At 36.4% G+C, this 21222-nt stretch overlaps 1 protein-coding gene across 1 annotated transcript; it reads right to left on the reverse strand.

The window, feature by feature from the left end:
• Positions 1-14540: 14540 nt before the first annotated feature.
• Positions 14541-18186, reverse strand: LOC107469560 (probable inactive receptor kinase At2g26730). The gene is made up of 2 exons (XM_016088935.3): positions 16701-18186; positions 14541-15684 (listed from the first exon to the last, which is right to left on the reverse strand). Exons 1-2 carry the CDS (start codon positions 17917-17919, stop codon positions 15017-15019), a joined length of 1887 nt encoding a protein of 628 aa, XP_015944421.1. The 5' UTR covers positions 17920-18186; the 3' UTR covers positions 14541-15016.
• Between the last annotated feature and the right edge of the window lie 3036 nt (positions 18187-21222).

A 21222-nucleotide genomic window follows, 5' to 3' on the forward strand; every position in this document is an offset into this window, starting at 1 on the left:
TGCCAAGCCTGTTTGTTCGAGTGTGTATCAGCCTTCTCATGTGTGTAGCGGAAGCCAATGTCAATGTCAGGGCAACTATCCCTGAAATCTGTAGACAATCGCGCAAGAGACTTGCCAGCTAGGACCACGAGCATATAGTGACATACGACTAGATTCTACTTGACTCCAAACAAAACCTGTATGTGATTCCTCGTTATTCTGTGGTTGCTGAGCGTTGCTTGTCATTGGTGTGGTCAGATTCTAAAATAGAAACTAAAACTGGGTTGGCCCCAACTCCAACAACCGTGCTATTGAGAAACTTCCAACGTACCCTTCTTGTTGTTGCTACGAATGAGGTGGTCGAGGTGGATCCTGTGGTAGATGAGTTAGGGGAGGAGGGCTTGTAGTATAGTGGATAGTAGGGTCGGTAGAGAATAGTGTGATAGATAACATGGTCGTGGAGGTGGATAGTGCGATAGGTACTACAGTGGATAGTATGGGGGTGGTGGGGGCGGATAGTACAGCTATGGTGGTGGTGGTTGTCGTTATAGAGTTAGAATTTAGGATTTCTAAAACTAAAAAAAATATATAATAAAAAATATTTTAGTCATTTTCTATAATAAGGTTATTGTAATCATTTTTTATAAAAAAAGTATTAATTTAAATTGGTTTAAGGTTTCGTTTACTAATTTTTTGACCAAATCAATTTGTCTGATATAATTTTAACAAAAATAATATAGTTTAATTAATTATATGTATTAAATTTTAGTTAATAACAAACGTCTTTTAAAAAAAGACGTTTTAAACATTTTTATCAAAATATCTCCCAAATTACAAACACTGTATTCATAATTAAGATTACTTTATAAATATATATTCAGAATAAGTTATATAAATATTATTTAATAATATATGTACCGTAAGTTATATATATCTCATTAATGTTAATATTAATTATATATATTATTAATATTAATCTTATTATCATACTATTTTTATTAATAATATAATACTATATTCATAAATATGTAACAAATTTTAATTTAACGACATATTTAGCATAATGTTAACATAAATATATTTTATTAATTAACATGAATATATAAAATATTTAACATTAATAAATATTATAACTTTTGTATACGGTAATAATTGAATTACTGATTTAGCATATATTTTAATATTCATTATTAATTTATTAAGAAAAGCATTACTTATAACATTCTTATAATCAAGCTTAAAGTCACAGTGTATTCAACATATAGAATTTTAGAAATATTGAACATCTTAATTTTTTAGCAGAAATAACATGATAATCACAACCTAATTTATTAATATTTAATCATTTTTTGCTCATTAAAACATAGTACTTTCAATATTTTTGTAGCAACAAAAGTCAACATTTTTAAATCAACATGTTCACAATTATTTTCTGTCAAGTAACATTTTTACCAAAACAACACAATAAATCATGTTTTATGAAGCATTTTCTGAGGAATAGAATTAACAACAACACTTCATAAGAATAACATATTTAAAAAAAATGTCAGAGTATAACCAAAATCAGAACATGATAATGCAGAAATTAGAGCAAATAAATCATAAACTATGAAAACAAAACATGAAGCGCGCACACAGGGGTAATCATTAATCATTCAGATTCAGATTTCAGCCCTTGTTTTTTTTTTCAATTTCAACTTTCCTTCCCCTTTTATCATCAATGGGGGAACCTGCAAAACAAATGAGAATAACATACCAAAATGCAAAATATTTGTTGTTACAAAAACATAATGGTCCAAGGTATCCAAGTACAGTTAATTAACAGTTACAGAATACCAAAACAAAAAGAGCAAGAATAGAAACAAAGTTCAAAGTGCATCTAAGAGCATATTAATCATCAGAAAGATTAAACTCTGAGCCAAGAGATTTATTTTTCTCATCATCAGTAGCCATGTCTTTCTCAAAACTCTTAAGCAGCAGGTTGATCCTTTCCTTGCATTTAGTCCAAGCTTTCTCATTTTCATATGTCTGCTTGCGAGCTTCTTTGTATGAGCGTACCATCAGATTTGACATGTTTGAAAATTCAGTTAGAACGTCCTTGATGGTTTCAGCAAGCTTCGTTGGCTCAGAAGGACGACTTTCAAGATCACTTTCTGAAGATACAGAGGGCACATATCGTTTTCTTTTGTTACTTTTCACGGGTCCAGAGACTCCTCCTCCTTTGATGGTAGAAACCTTGTTTTCTACATGCTCATTAGTTAAATCAACATGAAAATGTTCAAATATGCATGTAAGAAAAATGCCATAAGGCAAATTTGCCTTCTTGTCACTGCGTACACATTCCCACATGTGACGCACCATCAAATAGTCAAATGAAATAGGAGAAGAAGTAATAATCACAAAAAGAACCAAGGTATCACAAACAGTTACTCTTTGATAAGAGCCACTCTGAAGCATCAGAATATGATTGATGATTTGGTGAAGTAGCGCTCTTACAGGACCAAGAGCCTTATGCGTCAGAATCGTCCCATCAAGTTCAGAGAAATTTTCACAAGTTTGATTTAGAGCAATCTGATAAGAGATCCCAACTTGAGAATCCCACTTTCCAGTTATGTAAGCAGTTGCTCCTTCATCAGTATATCCTAATGCAGCGCTGATGGTTTCTCTGTTCAGAGATAAGTGAATCCTCTTGACATATGAGTGGATTGCTCCATCAAGGTACACCATGTTCGCATAGAATTCACGAACCAGGGATGGATAAATAGGCTTCTGAATGTTGAATAAAGGAGTCTACTTCAGATTATCAAACAAAGTGGCAAAGTTGATGCCTTTTGCAGTCAGCGTCTCCAAATTCACTATGTGAGAGGCACATAGGTGACGTTTAGCCAGAACTTGATTGTGAAACTCATATGCAGCACAAGAGTTGAATCTGCCCAGATCAAAGTGAGAATGGCCCTTGTTGAACTTGTTTTTGAAATCCAGAGATTCAAAGTTTGGCGGTTCTCTAGTGTTGCGGAGAACATAGCCTTTTGCATGCTGAGAACTGCGGCCAGAAGCATGCGGAGTTGATTTTCTTGGTGGTGAATGGGGTGGAGAGGATTATAACTCTTCTTCTTCTTCTATCACAGGCTCTTTTTCTTTTCCAATTTTCTTGTGAGATGAACACCTTGGATGAATAATCTTTTTTCTCATGGCTTCTGTTGAGTGGGAAGAAGGGGATGAAGATGAAGTAGAATGTATGTGAATGTGAGTGTGTGTTTGAGGAGTAGAAGAGAATAGAGAATTTTCAGAATGTGGGGTGTGGCTACTCCTTTTAGGAGCCACCTTCTTCTTCATGATACGAAAGTTAAGAAGGGAGTGAAAAGATGAAAGGATGGTCGAAAGTATTGGAGAGTGATGGGAGGTTACAATCGCATTTAATGCTGAGTGGAGAGAGGGTTAAGTGGGTAATGGACCATTAATGACACGGTATCAACAAGGAATATTTTTAAATTAAAAAATGAGAGATTTATTCCTAGAATCAAGGGAATATGTAGGAGAAAAGATTATGATTTGACAAGAACTCCTTCCTACAAGGTATGAAGTGACAACTTTTCAAAAAGTATTCTTTAAAAAATGAAGACTTCAAAAAAGAGGGGCAGAGTCATGAATAGGGTCAAGAAAGATTTGTTGGGACCAAATTTACTAGCACCAGGTGTAGTCTCCCCTTGTCTCATTGATTATCCAATGCTCCACCAGATTTGTCTCCTCCCTTCCTACAAGACAAAACCAAACAGAATCATCAAAAATCACAATTTATCAACAGAATTCAATTCTAACATTCCTAAACTGTTCCTCAGTGAACAGAACCTATCCTCACACAAGGGTTTAGTGAATATATCAGCAAGTTGTTCTTCGGATTTCACAAATTGAATATCAATAGTACCCTTTTGCACATGTTCTCTAATAAAATGATATCTAACTTCAATGTGCTTGGTTTTAGAGTGCAGAACAGGATTTTTAGAAATGTTTATTGCATTCATATTATCACAAAACAAAGGTATGCTATTGATCTTTAATTTGTAATCCTCCAACTTAGTTTTTAACCAAATTAATTGTGAACAACACGCAAAGGCAGATATATATTCAGCTTCGGCTGTGGATAGAGCTACTGTGCCTTGTTTCTTATTTGACCACATGTTAAGTGAGCTTCCAAGGAAGCAACACATTCCAGAAGTGCTCCTTCTATCCACCCAATCTCCTGCATAATCTGCATCACAAAACTCTACTGCACAAAAGTCATCAGATTTAGGATACCATAAGTCATAATCACATGTTCTCTTAATATATCTAATGATTCTTTTAACGGCTGAAAGATGGGATTCTTTTGGGTGAGATTGAAACCTTGAACATACACCCACACTTTGAACAATATCCAGCCTAGAGGAGGTAAGATACATAAGTGAGCCAATCATTCCTCTATACCATGTTTCATCCACATCCTTGCCATTTTCATCTTTTTCAAGTTTAGTATTTGGATGCATTGGTGTTCCCATAGGTTTGGAATTTTCTAGGCCAAATTTCTTGATTAATTCCTTAGCATATTTTCCTTGGTGAATAAAAATGCCACTAGGAATTATTTTAATTTGGAAACCAAGAAAGAATGTTAGTTCTCCCATTAAACTCATTTCAAACTCACTAGTCATGAGTTTTCCAAACTTTTTACACAAGGATTCATTGGCCGATCCAAACACTATATCATCCACATAAACTTGAACAAGAAGAATATCATCATTAGATACATTAATAAATAAAGTTATATTGGTGGTACCCTTTTAAAAGTAATTTTCCAATAAGAAGGCACTAAGCCTTTCATACCAAGCTCTTGGAGCTTGTCTAAGGCCATAAAGAGCCTTTGAAAGTTTGAAAACATGATTTGGAAATTCTTTATTTTCAAAATCGGGGGGTTGAGCCATAAATACTTCTCTATCTATAAAGCCATTAAGGAAAGTACATTTAGCATCCATTTGGAACATTCTAAAACCCTTATGGGCAGCATAGGCAAGAAGCAACCTAATTGCTTCCAATCTTGCTACTGGAGCAAAGGACTCATTGAAATCAATACCTTCTTCTTGATCGTAACCTTGAGCCATTAATCTAACCTTGTTACGAACAATACTACCATCCTCACCCAATTTATTTTTAAAGATCCACTTTGTATCGGTTACCTTCTTACCATTTGGATTCAGTACAAGTGTCCAAACCTCATTCTTGTCAAATTGAGCTAGCTCTTCTTCCATGTCTTTGACCCAAGAGGGATCTTCAAGAGCTTGCTTTACATTGAGAGGCTCCATTTGTGACAAGAAAGCAACATTGCTTTGTTCGGCTTGCTTCTTGGTTGAGGATCTTGTGGTTATGCCTTGGGAAGGATCACCAATGATAAAATTATGAGGATAACCCTTCATAGACTTCCATTCTCTTGGCTTTCTAGGTAAGGTTTTGCCTTGATGAGTTTCAGCAGATAGTTCTGTTCTGGATTCTCTAACTGGTTCAGGAGACAAAAATGAAATGTCTCATCCATCCTGATGAGACAAATCTGGACGGGCAGGTTCTTCACTTGGGATAGCATTGGGACTTTCTTGACTTGGTTGATGGTTCACATCAGCTTCACTTCCTGTATCATCATCTAAAAGGGCACTGGGAATTGAATTAGTATCACAAAAGGATACATGTATGGATTCATCTATGATTCTATGTTCCTTGAGGTAAATTCTAAATGCTTTGCTAGTGGTAGAGTATCCAACAAACATTCCTTCATAGGATTTTGGGTCAAATTTTTCAAGATTTTTTTTATTGTTAAGTACAAAATATTTTCATTCAAAAATGTGGAAATACTTAAGATTTAGTGAGGTTCCTTTCCATAGCTCGTAAGGAGTTTTCTTTAATCCCTTTCGAATGATAGTCCTATTCAAAATATAACAAGCTGTATTTACAGCTTCAACCCACAAAAATTTTGGAATATCATTTTCACAAAGCATAGCCCTAATCATTTCTTGAAGGCTTCTATTCATTTTGTTGAGGAGTTCTAGGGCATGAGAAGTTATGTGCAATTCCAAAATCATCACAAAATTTTTCAAAATCTTGATTTTCAAATTCTTTTCCATGATCACTTCTCAAATGGACAATTTTCAAATCTTTTTCATTCTGAATTCTTTTGAAAAGGGTTGAAAAAGCATGGAAAGCATCATTCTTATGAGCTAGGAAGAGTACCCAACTGAATCTAGAGTAATCATCTACCACCACCAAACCATAGTGTTTACCTCCTAAACTTTGAGTTCTAGTAGGACCAAAAAGATCAATATGCAACATTTCTAATGGTCTTTTAATGGAGATTCCATCTTTTGGTTTAAAAGAGGATTTTACTTGTTTGCCTAATTGACAAGCATCACAAGTAATATCTTTATCAAATTTAATGTTTGGAATTTCTCTCATCAAGTTTTTCTTAACTAACTTAGAAATTTGGTACATGCTTGCATGACCCAATTTCTTATGCCAAAGCCATCTTTCAGATTCAAGTGATGTAAAGCATGTTACTTTTTGATCTTTTAAATCCTCAAGAGTCAATCCATACACATTGTTACACCTTTTAACTTCAAACAAAATTTCTCCAGATTTTTTACAAATAACTAAGTAATCCAATTTCGTAAAAATAACTTCATATACAATATCACACAATTGGCTAATGCTTAGTAGATTGTGTTTCAACCCATCAAGAAGAAGAACATCATTTATGAAAGAAGAAAAGCTCTTACCAACTTTATCTATGGCCACTATCTTTCCTTTACCATTATCACCGAAAGTGACAAACCCTCCATCATATTCATCAAGTTTAATGAAGAAGGTTGCCTTTCCGATCATATGCCTAGAACATCCACTATCCATGTACCACATGTTGTCCTTCCGCTTGGATGCTAGCACACCTACAAAATAAGCTCAAGTGACCTTAGGTATCCAAATCGTTTTGGATTCCTTGACGTTAAACCATCTTTTTTGTCCCAAGCCATTGTAATCACAAACAATTTTACAAACTTTGTTTTCAATCATTCTTTCAATAAAAAAGCATTGAATGGAAAAATGTCCATTCTGGTTGCATAATTTACAAAATCTGAGTTGCTGTTTTTACAAAGCTTGTTGGGTTTTGAAACCTTACATCATTAGAGGATGATGCCATGTTTGCAAAAGAAGGTTTCTTAACAAATTTTTCAGTTTTCTGAAATCCTAACTCAGCTTTATCATACAGAGATTTTTGACTAGCCAATAGTTTATTTAAATTTTCTTAACTTTGAGCAAAGGTGGCTAAGTCCTCTTTGAGTCTTTTTACCTCTTTAAGCAACTTCTCATTTTCTTCAAAACAATTTAGATATGCCACTACAGAATGCTGTTTTTCACAACCTTTAATTTCAGCTTTCAACCGCTTATGTTCCTCAACAAGATCAACAGCGGTTTCAACTTCTCTCAATTTTTCTTTTAGAAAACCATTTTCACCTTTAAGAATTTTGATTTGAGACTCAAGATCTTGGTTTTCACTTAGAAAGCATCTAATCTTTTCAGAAAGGTGATCTATCATGAGATGAATGTCTTCAATGTCAGGGTTGTGAAATACTACCTGTTCAATGTGATTTGCCATAAGGCACGGTTGAGACTTGGTTTTTTATTCTTCATCTTCATCTGAGTCATTTTCTAAGTCTTCCCGAGAAGCCATCAGTCCTTTCTTCTTTCCCTTCTTTGGCTTCTCCTCCTTCTTCAACTTAGGGCAATCGGATTTGAAATTCCCAGTCTCTTTGCAGTTGTAGCAGATCACTTTGCTGAAATCTTTCTTATGTTTCCTTGAGCTGCTTCCCTTGCTTCTTTCCTTGTTTCACCATTTTTCTGAATTTTTTTTGCAAACAAAACAAATTTATTTACAGAAGAGTTATCACTGGATTCATCATCCTGAGGGTTAGTAACAGATTTGAGAGCTATTTCGTTTCTTTTTGTATCTTTTTTCAAATATGTGTTTTCAAATACAAGTAAATTCCCTCTCAAGTCATCATAAGTCATAGAATCAAGACCAATACTCTTAGATATCATAATTGCCTTAGTTTTCCACTCTTTTATGAGACTTCTCAAAATTCTCCTCACAAGCACAGATTCAGGATATATGATCTCCATAGCATCCAAACCATTGATGATGATATTGAATCTTTCAAACAGTTCATCTATCGATTCTCCTTCCTTCATTGAGAACATTTCATACTCTCTGTTCAACATGTCTATTCTGGTCTTCTTCACTAGTGTTGTTCCTTCATGAGTGATTTGAAGTTTGTCCCAGATTTTCTTTGCCGTTGTGCATCGTGATACCCGTCGGTATTCCTCGAAGATGATTGCACAGTTGAGCAAGTTGATAGCCTTGGCATTGAGCTCCACCTTTTTTCAGTCTTCTTCAGTCCAACTGGCTTCGCCTTTGAGTGAGACCACTCCCTCAGCACTTGTAGTGGTTGGAAATTGAGGACCTTCCAGGATTATTTTTCAGAGTCTGTAATCTACTGCTTGCACAAAAATCTTCATTCTTTCCTTCCAATAAGTGTAGTTCTTTCCATTGAAGAGAGGAGGTATGTTGCTTGACTGTCCTTCTGTCAGATTGCAGGACACCAGATTTGAGCCATTGTTCTCTGCCATCTGGATCTTTTCTCGAAGCTGCAAAGCTTGATCTCTTTGAGACCAAGCTCTGATACCAATTGATGGTAATAAGTGGCTAAGAGAAGGGGAGTTGAATCTTAGCCCCTTTTTGCTTAGTAACACTTGCTGTCTTTTAGAATGCTTTGAGGAGATATTTTTGCTTTTTGTCTCGTATCTAGCCAAGAGACTTTTTCTTTTTTATCTCGTAACCAGGTAAGAGATATTTTTCAGTTTTGTCTCCTATGCAGCAGAAACAGAAAATGGAGTAAAAGAGAGAGAGAATCACACCAAGAAGTATCCTAGTTTAGCTGCTAAGTGCAATGCAGCCTACATCCAGTCTCCATCACAACAATGATGGAATTTCGCTATAATCATGCAGATTACAGACACCAATTCTCCCTAGGAACTACCCCTCCTATTTGGGACAAATCCAGAATCTATTCCCAATCCTGAACTTGACTTGGTCACTTACCAAGCTTTCAACTGCAAAGTGCTAGCCCAACTTGCAAGGAAATTCTCACAGAATCATGATACACAACACAGATGTACAAAGGATCTTTAAGACATCTATGAATTTTTCTTTTACTTTTGTACTCTCTGTCTTTTTCCGCTCACTGGCTTTTTCTTACAAATCTTACATTTGTTTGTCTTTTTACCATGAGACTCAAGACAGACAAAACTAAACAGAAAAATACAACATGAAACACATTGAAGGAGAAAACCTTCTGTTAGCTTGGGTAGCTATGAGAACTCTGTGCTTTCACTCTTTTCTCCTTGTTTCAAACCCTGGCTGTTCACCCATATTATAGAAGGAGAAGCCTCCAAGGTTGAAACGGTTGAACTGAGCCAACTTCTTCTTCTTCAATCATCAAATCCGATTCGGCCAGAGAGAGGAGAGAGGGAACCGAATAAAAAAACCAACATGCAATTACCTCTCTGTCATCCCTTTTCATCAAGCTTCATCAATCTGAGCCTTCCATCTTAACTTGGTCCCCAAGAAGGATTTCTAACCTTTGATGAACCCTTGATCCTTGACAGCTCCATCTACTCTATCTTCTGCTTTTTTCCCACGTAGCTACAGTAGCTACCTCCTGTGATGGATAAACAAAAGTAGAGACAAGCCATACCCCAGGGATATTCTTCTCTGACCGAATTGGATTTCTTCCATTTTTAGACATGGTGATCCTGAGACTTCCTCACCACATCTTACCTTTTGTGGTAAAGATCTCAGCCACACCATACTGTAGATCTTCTTTTTGCTAAGGACATCATCACCTTAGTCCTTTTCTTGCTTCTAGCTTCTTCTTCCTTCATCTGATAGCTTGTTCTTCCTTCCATCTTCCTCTGATAGATGTGACCAAAACTGAAGAGAAAGAAGAGAAAAGAAAAGCTTTGAAAGTAATGAGTGAAATCAATTAAAATCAATTAAAACCAACTTCTCATGCTTTTTGCCTAGTAACGTATAAAATTCATTTAATACCATCAAATCACTTGCATTTTCTCTTTCATGTTACCAAGGCAATTAGAGCTAGTTCATAAAATTTGAATTCCATAAAAAAGGAGTGTGGGTAACCAAAACTAATCAAGCACTGTCCCTTTCCTTCTTTCTTTTCAATTCGGACCAAACTAGTTGGTCTTTCACCAAAGGTTTAATTGAGCTTGCTTAAAGATTTTTTTGGCCAGTTATAATAACAATGCAGCCATAATGATTAAAATATTTTTGTACCAAGGCTGAATATTTTGGGCTTTCCATTGCTTAATACCAATTACCAAAATCTGCAATCAATAAAATTACTAATCAACAAATGTGCACCAATAATTGCATTAATAATTTCTAATTAATTATCTTAATAATGTTTTATCATCGTCATATTAATTTGGAGTTTTCCAACCTCATCAAGTTAATTTTTGAAGTTTCTACTTCAATGTCGTCTGACATTCTAGCAAATTCTGTCAAGTTGCTTCGTGAAATCCAATGAACTCCCAGTTTAAATCGTCATCTCCATGAAGCAATCTCTTAGTTTCATTCAGTTTGATTTATCATTCTTTCTTCTTTAAGATTTTTCTTCGTTTTTCAACCATACACCGTTGGATGAATACCTTTAGTGTATTGTTTTGGAAAATCCCTACATTTTATTATACTGTCCTATTTTTGGATATCTTTGTATCTTATTTTTTAATAATTAATAAAATATAACCTACTATCTTTGAAAAAAACATAAAAATAGTAAATTTGGAGTGTTTTGGCTATTTTATTATTGGCTTCCAAATATTTCTGATTTGCAATATACAAAATTCAAAATTTATAACATATCTTTTAAACAAATTAGGGGGAAAAAAGGATTTTAATAAAGTTGATGGAGTGAGTTGGGCATTCTTATAAAAGATGATACATATCTTGCATTTCAGATACAAAAGATTAAAATTTATGATATAATTAATAAGTCATATTCTAAAGGAATTGCATAAATTCCTCAACGTAACTGTCAACAACAATGCTCCAACCAAAGAAAAGGGAAAACAGGTTTGTTCTAGTACACATACACTTCACACTCTCATCTCCAAAGGCAAATTGAACCCTACTAGTTCTAATTTCTAAAGAGTACATTATGACTGTCAAACCTATTAAAATCCTAAGTAGGAAAAAAATAATTCAAATGATGACTTTAGATTCAAATCGAATTTAAAGCATAGGGAGTAGGGACACATACATTTTAACTACTTTATATGTTTATTACTGTTCAAACAATCATCCACAAAAAGAATTTATTAATTAGTGAAAAGTATAAATTATAATTTTTTTACGTACTAACTAACAAAATTAAACTCTTTGAATGTTTATATTATAGAGTAATTAGACTAGTTAAATTAATAAGGATTATCAAGTAGGAAATTGCTATTTAAAAACAATAAGCAAATACAACAAAAAGTGTGGCCGGGAAAGACCAAATAAAAAAGATGACGATAGGAAATTAGGAATAATTTATTATTATTATTATTATTATTATTATTATTATTATTATTATTATTGGCCTCATGTTTTTGTTGGTGTTTATATAGCAATTGTGTATCAAATATGCATCCAATGCTGCGAAAGCTAACCCCATAACCAACGGCACTAATCTGGAATCTAAAACACTTCGAGGCAGAGAGTATTACTTTATGAGATGGACATGCATAACTTTTTCTTTTATTTTATATATCATGTGGATGGCAATTATGATTAAGTAACCTAAGATCCCAAGGCTCCTCTATAACGTATATGTAATACCACTTATTGCACTACCTTTTTCAATGTTACTAGCATGTAATCATTTTATGTAAAGGAAAAGTTTATGGAACAACTTTATTATGTAACTAGTAAAAGAAAGTGAGTAATCTTATACTATTGGATAAAATTTTATACTATTAAAAATATTATTAATAATTACTTGATGATTATAAATGACAAAAGTTGGTGGCTCCTAACACTCCTCTCATATGTAAATGTTCTATTCCTAATCTAGTATACACCTTAAGCCATTTGGCATTTTTCTCTTCTTCCACTACCTTTTTAGTTTTTATCACATCTAGTTTTGTTATTTCACATCGGACGATACGTTTAATGCATTCTCCCTTATACTTTGATTTTTCTTGTGACTTTGATGAACTTTGTCATTTATGATCTAATATTGTACCCTGTATATACCAGCCGGCCATATGCGTGATTATTATTCATCATTCCAATGCATGCTTTCATATACATTGCACTCTCTGGTTTCACTTTATGGAGGCATGGAGAGTATACGATTAAATTATTCAGTTAATCAGATTAATTACTAAAAAGGTATAGTATTTTCAGTCTGGGTTATTTATGGGTCAAATGAAACATGCACTTGTGACTTGTCAGTGATGCTGCCACTCCCATACGAGCACTCTAATTGAAACTTAAAGATTTTCGTTAATGTTAACGGCTACATTAACAAAATAAACAATGTCTCGAGGATTGCATTGTGCTACCCAATTTATTTAACAAAATTGTTTAATAGAAAATACAAAATCAGTCTAAAATAAACTAAAATAATTTTATTTTGTATTTTTTAATTATTTTTTATTTCATTTTGTATTTCTTATTTTACATTGGAATAATTGAATAATATTAGATATAATAAATATATAATTATGAATAAAATAATTTAAAATTAGTATTTCTCTAATATTACTCTTTATTTAATACATAGCAAGCTTCAAGCAAGAACGAGAAGAATACTATATGTACTATTTCTATAGATATTTTATATGTATACTTTTCACTTCTAGTATTAAAATATAATTTGTAATAGAATATCAAAGAATTGAATAAATGACACCAAAAAAAGAATTGAATAAATATATATTTGTGATATTTATTGGAGTTGGATGCTCTTCTTAGTTAGCTGATTGGAGCTGAGAGTTTACACTTTAGTGTGACACACGTAAACGAGGAGGTGGAGTAGGGCCCCGGTGGAAACTAACTCAATTGCATAATAACATGTAATGATTAATGATAACTAATCATTGTTAATTACATTAGGCCAAGGGAGACGCAGAATTACCGTGGTCAATGCGAAGCAAGACAAAGCCAAGAAAAGAAAAGGAAGGAAGGAAGGAAACAAGGAACAGTCAATTTAGCGTCCCTCCAAAAAGAAGTCTATCGGTGTCTCTAAACCACGTGACTCTTCAACCTCCTTAATTAGCTTCTATCTAAGCTAAAATGGAACCATCAGTGAATAATTTGGCTAAAATTTTTATATATGAATAATTTTAATGAGAAATACAAAAATATTTGATCATTTTAGTGTTTTACACGATTGTGGTAGTAACACAAAACGTTTTGTAGTAAAAAAAAAATTTAATCATAAAAGAACAAAACGTTACTGACGTTTTGTAATAAAAAATATTATTTTAATTATTAAAACACAAAATGTCACTGATGTTTTGTTAAAAAAATATTATTTTAATTGAAGAAACACAAAATCTCACAGACGTTTTGTAAATAGCCATAATTATGTTTAACACACAAATTGGTTCATGATGAAAGATTTCACTTCTAGTAATATAATATTAAAAAGAAAAAGTTCGAATAATTTAGGAATAATGATTTTTATGACGTAATTTAGCTTCCTATTAATAATGAGACGTGTCAGCTAGTAGAGTTGAATAATCTCAATCCCCAAGAGGAAAGCGACGGAACAACGCAAGCACCATGAGGCATGAGCTAGCTAGCTAGCGCGTTCCGTTGCATGTAAAACTTGTTTTTGTTTTACTTCTAACGCCGCCTTTAATAAATACCATTAATCAATCTGCTCCTTCAGTAATCACTTCTCTTTAATTAGAAAATTAACTAATATGTTGCCAGTCCGAAAGAGACAATTAACTGATAAGTAGCTTTCGAGTTAATAAGAAAGTTCCTGAAAGGAAGCATGTATATGTATGTGTAGAGCGTAGGGTAAAGGAAAAAGGGGGCCGGGCAAGTAAAGAGACTACACGAAACGGGGAACAATGGAAGCAGAAAGCTCCTCTTAGACCAATGGAATATGATGGACCCGACCCGCCAGCGATGAAATCATCTTCCTTATTTGTCACAATTTCCCATTACCCATTTCCTTGCATGCCATATTGCCATGTGACGCCAGTTTTACATGCATATAACAAAACGGACCACTCACATGCGCGCGTGCTGAACCATCCATTTTTTTAATATTAGTTAATACAGTAAATTCCAGTTAAGTAATACTACTAAATATGTGACGTGGATACACAGTTCTTTCATGCAATGATTTATGTGACAACTGGCCTGCTCCTAGCCCTATGTTGAAAGTATGCACTTGCACAGGACAACTATGTCATGACAAATGGGAAATATATGCCTTCATTTTACAAGACCAAAACAAAAAAACTAGTAAAGAATTGATACTAGAAAGAAAAAAAATGTGTAAAGTGCCAAAGGGAAATTCATGAAATGGTCAAATCTCAATCAGTTCATGCAACCTCCTCCTTCACTTCATGAACAATTCAAACCCTCCCGGTTACCCCACCTATAAAAATCATTGAAATTAATAAAAGTAAAAAGAAAGAAGAAAAAATTAAATAAAAATAAAAATACACATCAAGCGGACCACCCTAGAACCGGAACCCAAAGGCGAACTAAAGCGAGCGCGCGCGCGCCATTATTCATTCACTTGGGTAACGCACCCACCACGTTGGCACATTTTCAAGAGCGACCCACCACCCTATCTTGTCCTTTTCCTCTTTTTCTTTTTGGATTTCAACAACCTTCTCTTTTTCTTTTTTATTTTCATCCTTTGAATAATGGTTTTAGTTACGGTGTGACCGATCTGGGTGGGGTTCTGCTCTCCTGGGGTGGAGTATGACCCTCCGATCCTTTAGAAGGATCATCAGACGACTGTCTCAAACCCTCATCGGTCTCGCCACGGTTCATCTCCTCAATCATGCGAACCACGTCTTGCATGTTGGGCCTTTGGTCCGGCACAACAGACACACAAGCCATTGCAATCTGCAACAGCTGAACCATCTCTTCCTCTATGTTATGGAACCTCATCAGCTCCGCATCGAACACCTCCGCCGTCCACTCCTCCCGGACCACCGATTGCACCCACCGGGGGAGATCGATGCCTTCTTCCCCAAGCGACGCTTGGTTTGGTGCCTTCCCTGTCAATAGCTCCAACAGAAACACTCCAAAGCTGTACACATCAGACTTGAAGGTTGCCTTTCGGGTTTCTACCACCTCAGGCGCCCGGTAGCCTGCCACGCGGTTCGAGGGGCCCCCGTTTCCGAACAATGGGTTGAGGCCGAAGTCTGAAACGGCAGCTTCATGGTCCGGTCCGCGTAGGAGGATGTTGGAGGATTTGATGTTGCCGTGGACCACTTTGCCTGACACGTGGAGGCATGCTAGGCCTCTTGCTGCTCCTAGTGCAATCTTCATTCTGTTGTCCCAGTCTAATGGTGTTCTCCCAGACCCTCTGCTCCCTGGAGTCACAAACATACATTGATAACGATATTCATGTGGTTAAACTATGGTTATAGTTGTAATCACATATAGCAATACATAACAGGTGCCGTAACATACTTTTATTCACATTGAGTAATGTAATGTTGGCCAATCAAAAATCATTGTCTACTAGTATCGTTGCAACGACAATGTATTTTGATTTTTCTTGTCCCATGCCATGACCGGTTTAGCCCAATATATATATCACAATCCAACTATTTCGTGAGGCCACAAAAATGCACATATTGATATTTCAAGACATAGCTATCAATAGAATTTGCGGTCAGAATTTTTTTAGTAGATTTTTTTCTCCCCCTCACTTACACGGTCAAGTGACTTTACTCTGCTTTAGTATAGTAGGGTATGGGACTTTTTTGTTCCACTTTAAAGGAGGATAAATAAAGAAAAGGCGTAAAAAATTGTCGGTGAGACAAGGGTCCTTGGTTTATGATGAGTCATGAGTGTTTGTTGTTTGTTTAAGTTGAAGGGAATGAAGATACTGTCTCTCACTTATGAGTTTGAGAATGTTTGCTTCACAAGCATAGTTTAAGAGGCAGCAAGAAGCAGCGCACTCTATGCTGCTTTAGATACTTCACACTCACGATACACCTCCTTTAAACTAATAAACAATTCTCCCCCGTTGATTAATATATAGACTAATGAACATGATGCCACTAATACTGCTGCTAATACGGTACACACATACCTCCATTATCATTCATCAATCTACGAGCCCACGCCAACACAAATTCTAAAAAGCACACATAATATGCTAAACAGTGACACTATTATTAAATTATAAAAATAACCTAATCTCCACAACTATTACCAGCTGTACCCATTCAATTCAGTCAAGAAATTCCTGTATGAACACACCGAATACCAATAAGGAAAGTACGCTATTCTAAACCCAGCACTAATGCCTAATGGACTACAGTACTAGAAATCAAGTCGAATTAATTTAATTAATTAAAATGAAAGAGAAGGTTGTTACCGTGGAGAAGAGCAGAGAGGCTGCCGGCGGACATGTAATCGTAAACGAGCAACTTCTCATCTTTGGAGTAATAGAAAGCTCTGAGAGGAACCACATTATCGTGTTTGATCTTCCCAAGAACCTCCATTTGCATCTCGAACTCTTTCTTAGTAACAACTACGTCCTTCAGCCTCTTCACAACCACCGTCGTCCCTTCCTCCAGCACCGCCTTGTACGATGTACCCACGGTTCCTTTTCCAAGAACCTCCGCCGACGCCCGAAGAAGATCCTCCAAGTCAAAGCTGTACACTCCTCCCTCGAAGAACACCAATTTGTTCCTCTCTGCTTCCGCTGATCCTCCCGTTATGTCCTCCTTCGACGACGAAGTTCCTGCCTCCGCCGGTACTCCACGTGCGGCAACAGGAACCACCGGTTTCGGAGGTTTAGCAGGTTGCCGCCGCTGCCTCTTTCTGAGACAGAGGAAGAGTAGAAGAAGCAGAAGCAGCAAGCCGACGACGGAGCCGATGATAATTCCAACAATGGCGCCGGTGGATAGTTTGTTTGACTTCTTGTGAACAGGTTTTCCAGGTGGAATTTCCCCCGGCGAGGGCGCCGGCGCCGGGAAGAACGGGCTGCAGGCCGGTAAAGGTCCGCCGCAAAGATCTATGTTTCCGGCGAAAGATGATTTGGGGAATTTTGCGAGTGTCTTGGGGATGGAGCCGTTGAGATTGTTGTTGGAGACGTTGAAGTCGTTCAATTTGGCGGTTATGCTGGGGAGTGTGCCGGAGAAGCTGTTGTTCTGGAGAAAGAGACCAGTGAGGTGAGTGAGGTTGTTGACCGAGAAAGGAATGGAGCCTGTGAAGTTATTAGAGGAGAGATCCAAGCGAGTCAAGCGAGTTAGGCGAGTAGCGGAGGAAGGGAACTCGCCGGAGAGCTCATTCTTCTGGAGGTAGAGACCGCGGAGAAAGGTGAGGTTGGAGAAATCGGAGGGGATCTGGCCGGTGAGGCCGTTGGAGCGCAGGCGGAGCGAGTACACGTAAGAATTGGACGAGTCGCATTGAACCCCGACCCAGTTGCAGGCCGAGTCGGACGCGTTCCATTGGATTCGATTCTGGTGTTTTGTTTTCGAGATGAAAGCAAGGAGGGCTTGTTTGTCCTGAGTTGGCTCCGAGTTGACCCGGTAACTCGCCATCACGAGGAGGAAAAAGACAATAGTAACGCTGCGAGAGATCAGCGCCATTGCCGGGGGTGCGTGTTTTTTGCGCTCGATTTTGTGAAGATTGATTGAGAATAAAATAATGTGGTGCGTTTCTATATTGGGATATTATTTACGAGGAGAAGAGCGTTTTGGTGCCACGCCGGAAGAAGGAGTTTTCCGGCGGAATGCCATCAGAAGAGTGTGTATGAGTGAAGACTGAAGAGAGAGAGCAAGGACAGGGTTTTGTTCTGTTTTGTGATTTCACTCTCTCTCCCTCTCTCTCTCTCTCTGCATTATCACGAGGTCTCTAAAAACTAAAAAGTTAAAAATTTACAATAAAAAATAAAAATAAAAAAAAAGGAAAAAGAAAAGCTGATACGGAAACAGAAACCACTCTCGCTGGCACTGGTCCAAGCTCCGGACGTTTTTTTTTTCTCTCTTTTTCTCTTTTTCCAATTACTTCCGGTCAAATTGTTTTTCTACAACGCTTTTTCACCGCTTCATGCTCTGTTTTATCCCACGCGCTCTTGTGTTTCGTGTAAAGATATCATTTAAGAGTATTAAAGAACTTGGTTGATACAGAAATAGATGCTTTTATTTTATATAGTGGAGAGAGGGGCAAAAGAAGGACAAAATAAAAGAAAGAGGGAGTTTGTTGTCGCTGTATGGTGTCTGGTGTAGGGACTTGGTGTTTCGTATAGAGAGAGATATTCAAATGAGTGAGATACTTACTGATACTACTTAATTAGTACTTACTATGGTTGGGTTGTATGAGAGTTGAACATTGACTATTTGACTTGGTGAAATGGACGGCGATCGTCGGAACTGGAGAGTGGACAGTGGCGATTTGATGACATTTGACAAGCTTGGTGTATAACAGCATAGCGCGTTCAGCATTCATTCATTGTGGATTTTATTAGCCGTCCTGCTCTCCATCACTTTCCTCTTTTTCTGTTCACACCATTTTGGTCAATTCCCATGAAAATGTCATCACCGTTTTAAAAAATAAATAAGATGTTTAGGATAATTTTATTGAATAAAAATGCCGCTTATTTTAGAGTGAGAAGACTATATATGTAATGAACTGAATCTTATTTTTGTAACTGCGGTCTAAAATGCACCAATTTTTTGTGGTTCATCGTGCACTATGTCATTTACTTGTCAGATGATGTCAAAGTGTATCTGTGGAAATAAACATACATGATGCATTATAATTAGAGTAAATTACTATTTCTATCCACGAAAGTTGAAAATGTTGGCACATCTATCCATAAAAAAAAATTATCATTTGTACTCATAAAACATGAATTCTATATAACAAAATTATCTAAACACTAAAAAATCCTATAAAATTTTTAAATTACCCTTATCATCATCTGCATCATCTTTTTCTTTCCATCACCATCACCACCACTAACCCCATCCTCTCTTTCTCCTTCTATTTTCTGAGCTCGTCGCCGCCGCCAGAGTCCGTCCTCTCTTCCCTTCTGTGATTTGCTTCTCTCTCTTTTCTACTTTTTTAAATGGTTGCGTGATGTAGGTTTGGTGGTATCTGAGTTTGCAGATTGAAGAAGAGCGGGTGGAACCGCAGACTGAACATGGGTTGGATCGGAGCTCTGTGTTAGCGAGAGATGGAGGACTAGTTGGAACAGGTTGGGGGTAACGGTAGCGATTAGGTAGCGACGGCGACTCTAGGGTTGTGAAAGGCCGCGAAAATAGAAGGCAACGGTGGTCCTAGGCTCGCGGAGGTGAGGCGAGGGAAAGAAGAAGAAAGAGAGAAGGAAAGGGTGGAGGAGGAAAGAAAGGGGGGAAAGGACGCGGTAGCAGCAAGTGGAGGTTGGGTGGGACTTGACGGCGCCAGCAACTGTTGAATGTCGAGGTGGTGGTTACGCAGAGGAGCAGAGAAGGGAACAGGGGTGAGAAGGGGCGAGAGAGAGGAAGATGAGAGAAAATCAGGTGAGGGGGCGACAACTTGGTGGTCGCCGATGGTGGTGCGGTGGTCTGAGACAATTTGCTTTTTCTATTATTATTGTTGTTGCTTTATGTGAAGAAGATGATAATGGAAGTATAGTGGTGGTAGTGGTGGTGATGGTAGTGATGAAGGAAATGAGGTGGTGGTGCCTTTGAACTCAAAGTTTGAATCAAGCAAAGAAGAGACAGAAAAGGAGAGAAGGAGGGGTGGATGATGCGAATGATGATAAGAGTAATTTGGAATTTTTATGTGATTTTTTAGTGTTTAAATAATTTTATTATATAAAATTCATATTTTATGAGTACAAATAGTAATTTTTTTTATGAATAGATATGTTAGTTTTTTCAACTTTCATAGTAGAAATAATAATTTACTCTTATAGTTATTTTGAAAGTTAAAAAGCACATCGACAGAGTTATACAATGTGATCTTTCCAAGTAGGGGTGCACAGACCCGGCCCGGCCCGGTCCCGAACACTTTAGGAACTAATTTGGAGTGATTTCATCGGGTTTAGGGTCGGATATGGGTCTCAAAAAATAGACCCGGTCATTATTTCGGGTCGGGTCCAGTCCATATCTCGGGTCACCCGAAGTCGGCTCGGTGGCCCGGTCATCATACATAATTAATATTTTGTGTTATTAGTGATGGATCATGACTATTCTTACGTGGAATTTAAGTATTGTAAACCTTAATATTTTGTGTTATTAGTCGTTATAAGACTATAAGTTAATGTTTTATGTTTAGAATGCATAAGATTTTAGACTAATACATAAGATTGTGTTATTTATATTAATTTAAATATTTGGTATTATTAGACAATATTAGTATTGATTGTGGTTATGCTTTAATATTGATTGTGGTTATGCTTTAATTTTGAAGAATGGTTGGTTCTTGTTATATTTTTCTAAGTGAATTTTACCATGTTAACTAATGGTTGGAGCCTTGGAAATTTGGATATTTTTACATGCAAGTTTACAAGAAGGTATCAACGTAATGTAATGTTAACGGCCTGATTTTCACCTGATTTTTACCCGGTATAATTGTAGCCCGAAAGTGTATTGGTTTCATCGGGTCTAGGGTCGGATTCGGGTCTAATAAATAGACCCAGTATATATTTCGGGTCGAGTCTGAGTCATATCAAACCCGACTTCACCCGGCCCATATGCACCCCTATTTCCAAGTCCGTAAGAATGTATGCAACATGTATTGTCCAATTTGAAACGAAGACCACATATTTGGCGCTAACTAGCTAATTTAATTAGAAAAGTATAAAGAACTCATTTTAAAGGAGAAATATTAGTCAAATTTTTTGTTATAAAATTATTTTTAATTTGAGTAAAGTATATTTTTGTTTTTAATATTTATAATTTTTT

This window comes from Arachis duranensis, chromosome 1, assembly GCF_000817695.3.
Source record: "Arachis duranensis cultivar V14167 chromosome 1, aradu.V14167.gnm2.J7QH, whole genome shotgun sequence".
Classification (NCBI taxonomy): Eukaryota; Viridiplantae; Streptophyta; class Magnoliopsida; order Fabales; family Fabaceae; genus Arachis; species Arachis duranensis.

Coding starts and splice junctions, on each gene's coding strand:
- LOC107469560 (XM_016088935.3), bottom strand. CDS start 17,919: ATGGCGCTGATCTCTCGCAGCGTTACTATTGTCTTTTTCCTCCTCGTG. Junction 15,685..16,700: donor CCTCTCTGCTCTTCTCCACG/GTAACAACCTTC, acceptor TTGTGACTCCAG/GGAGCAGAGGGTCTGGGAGA.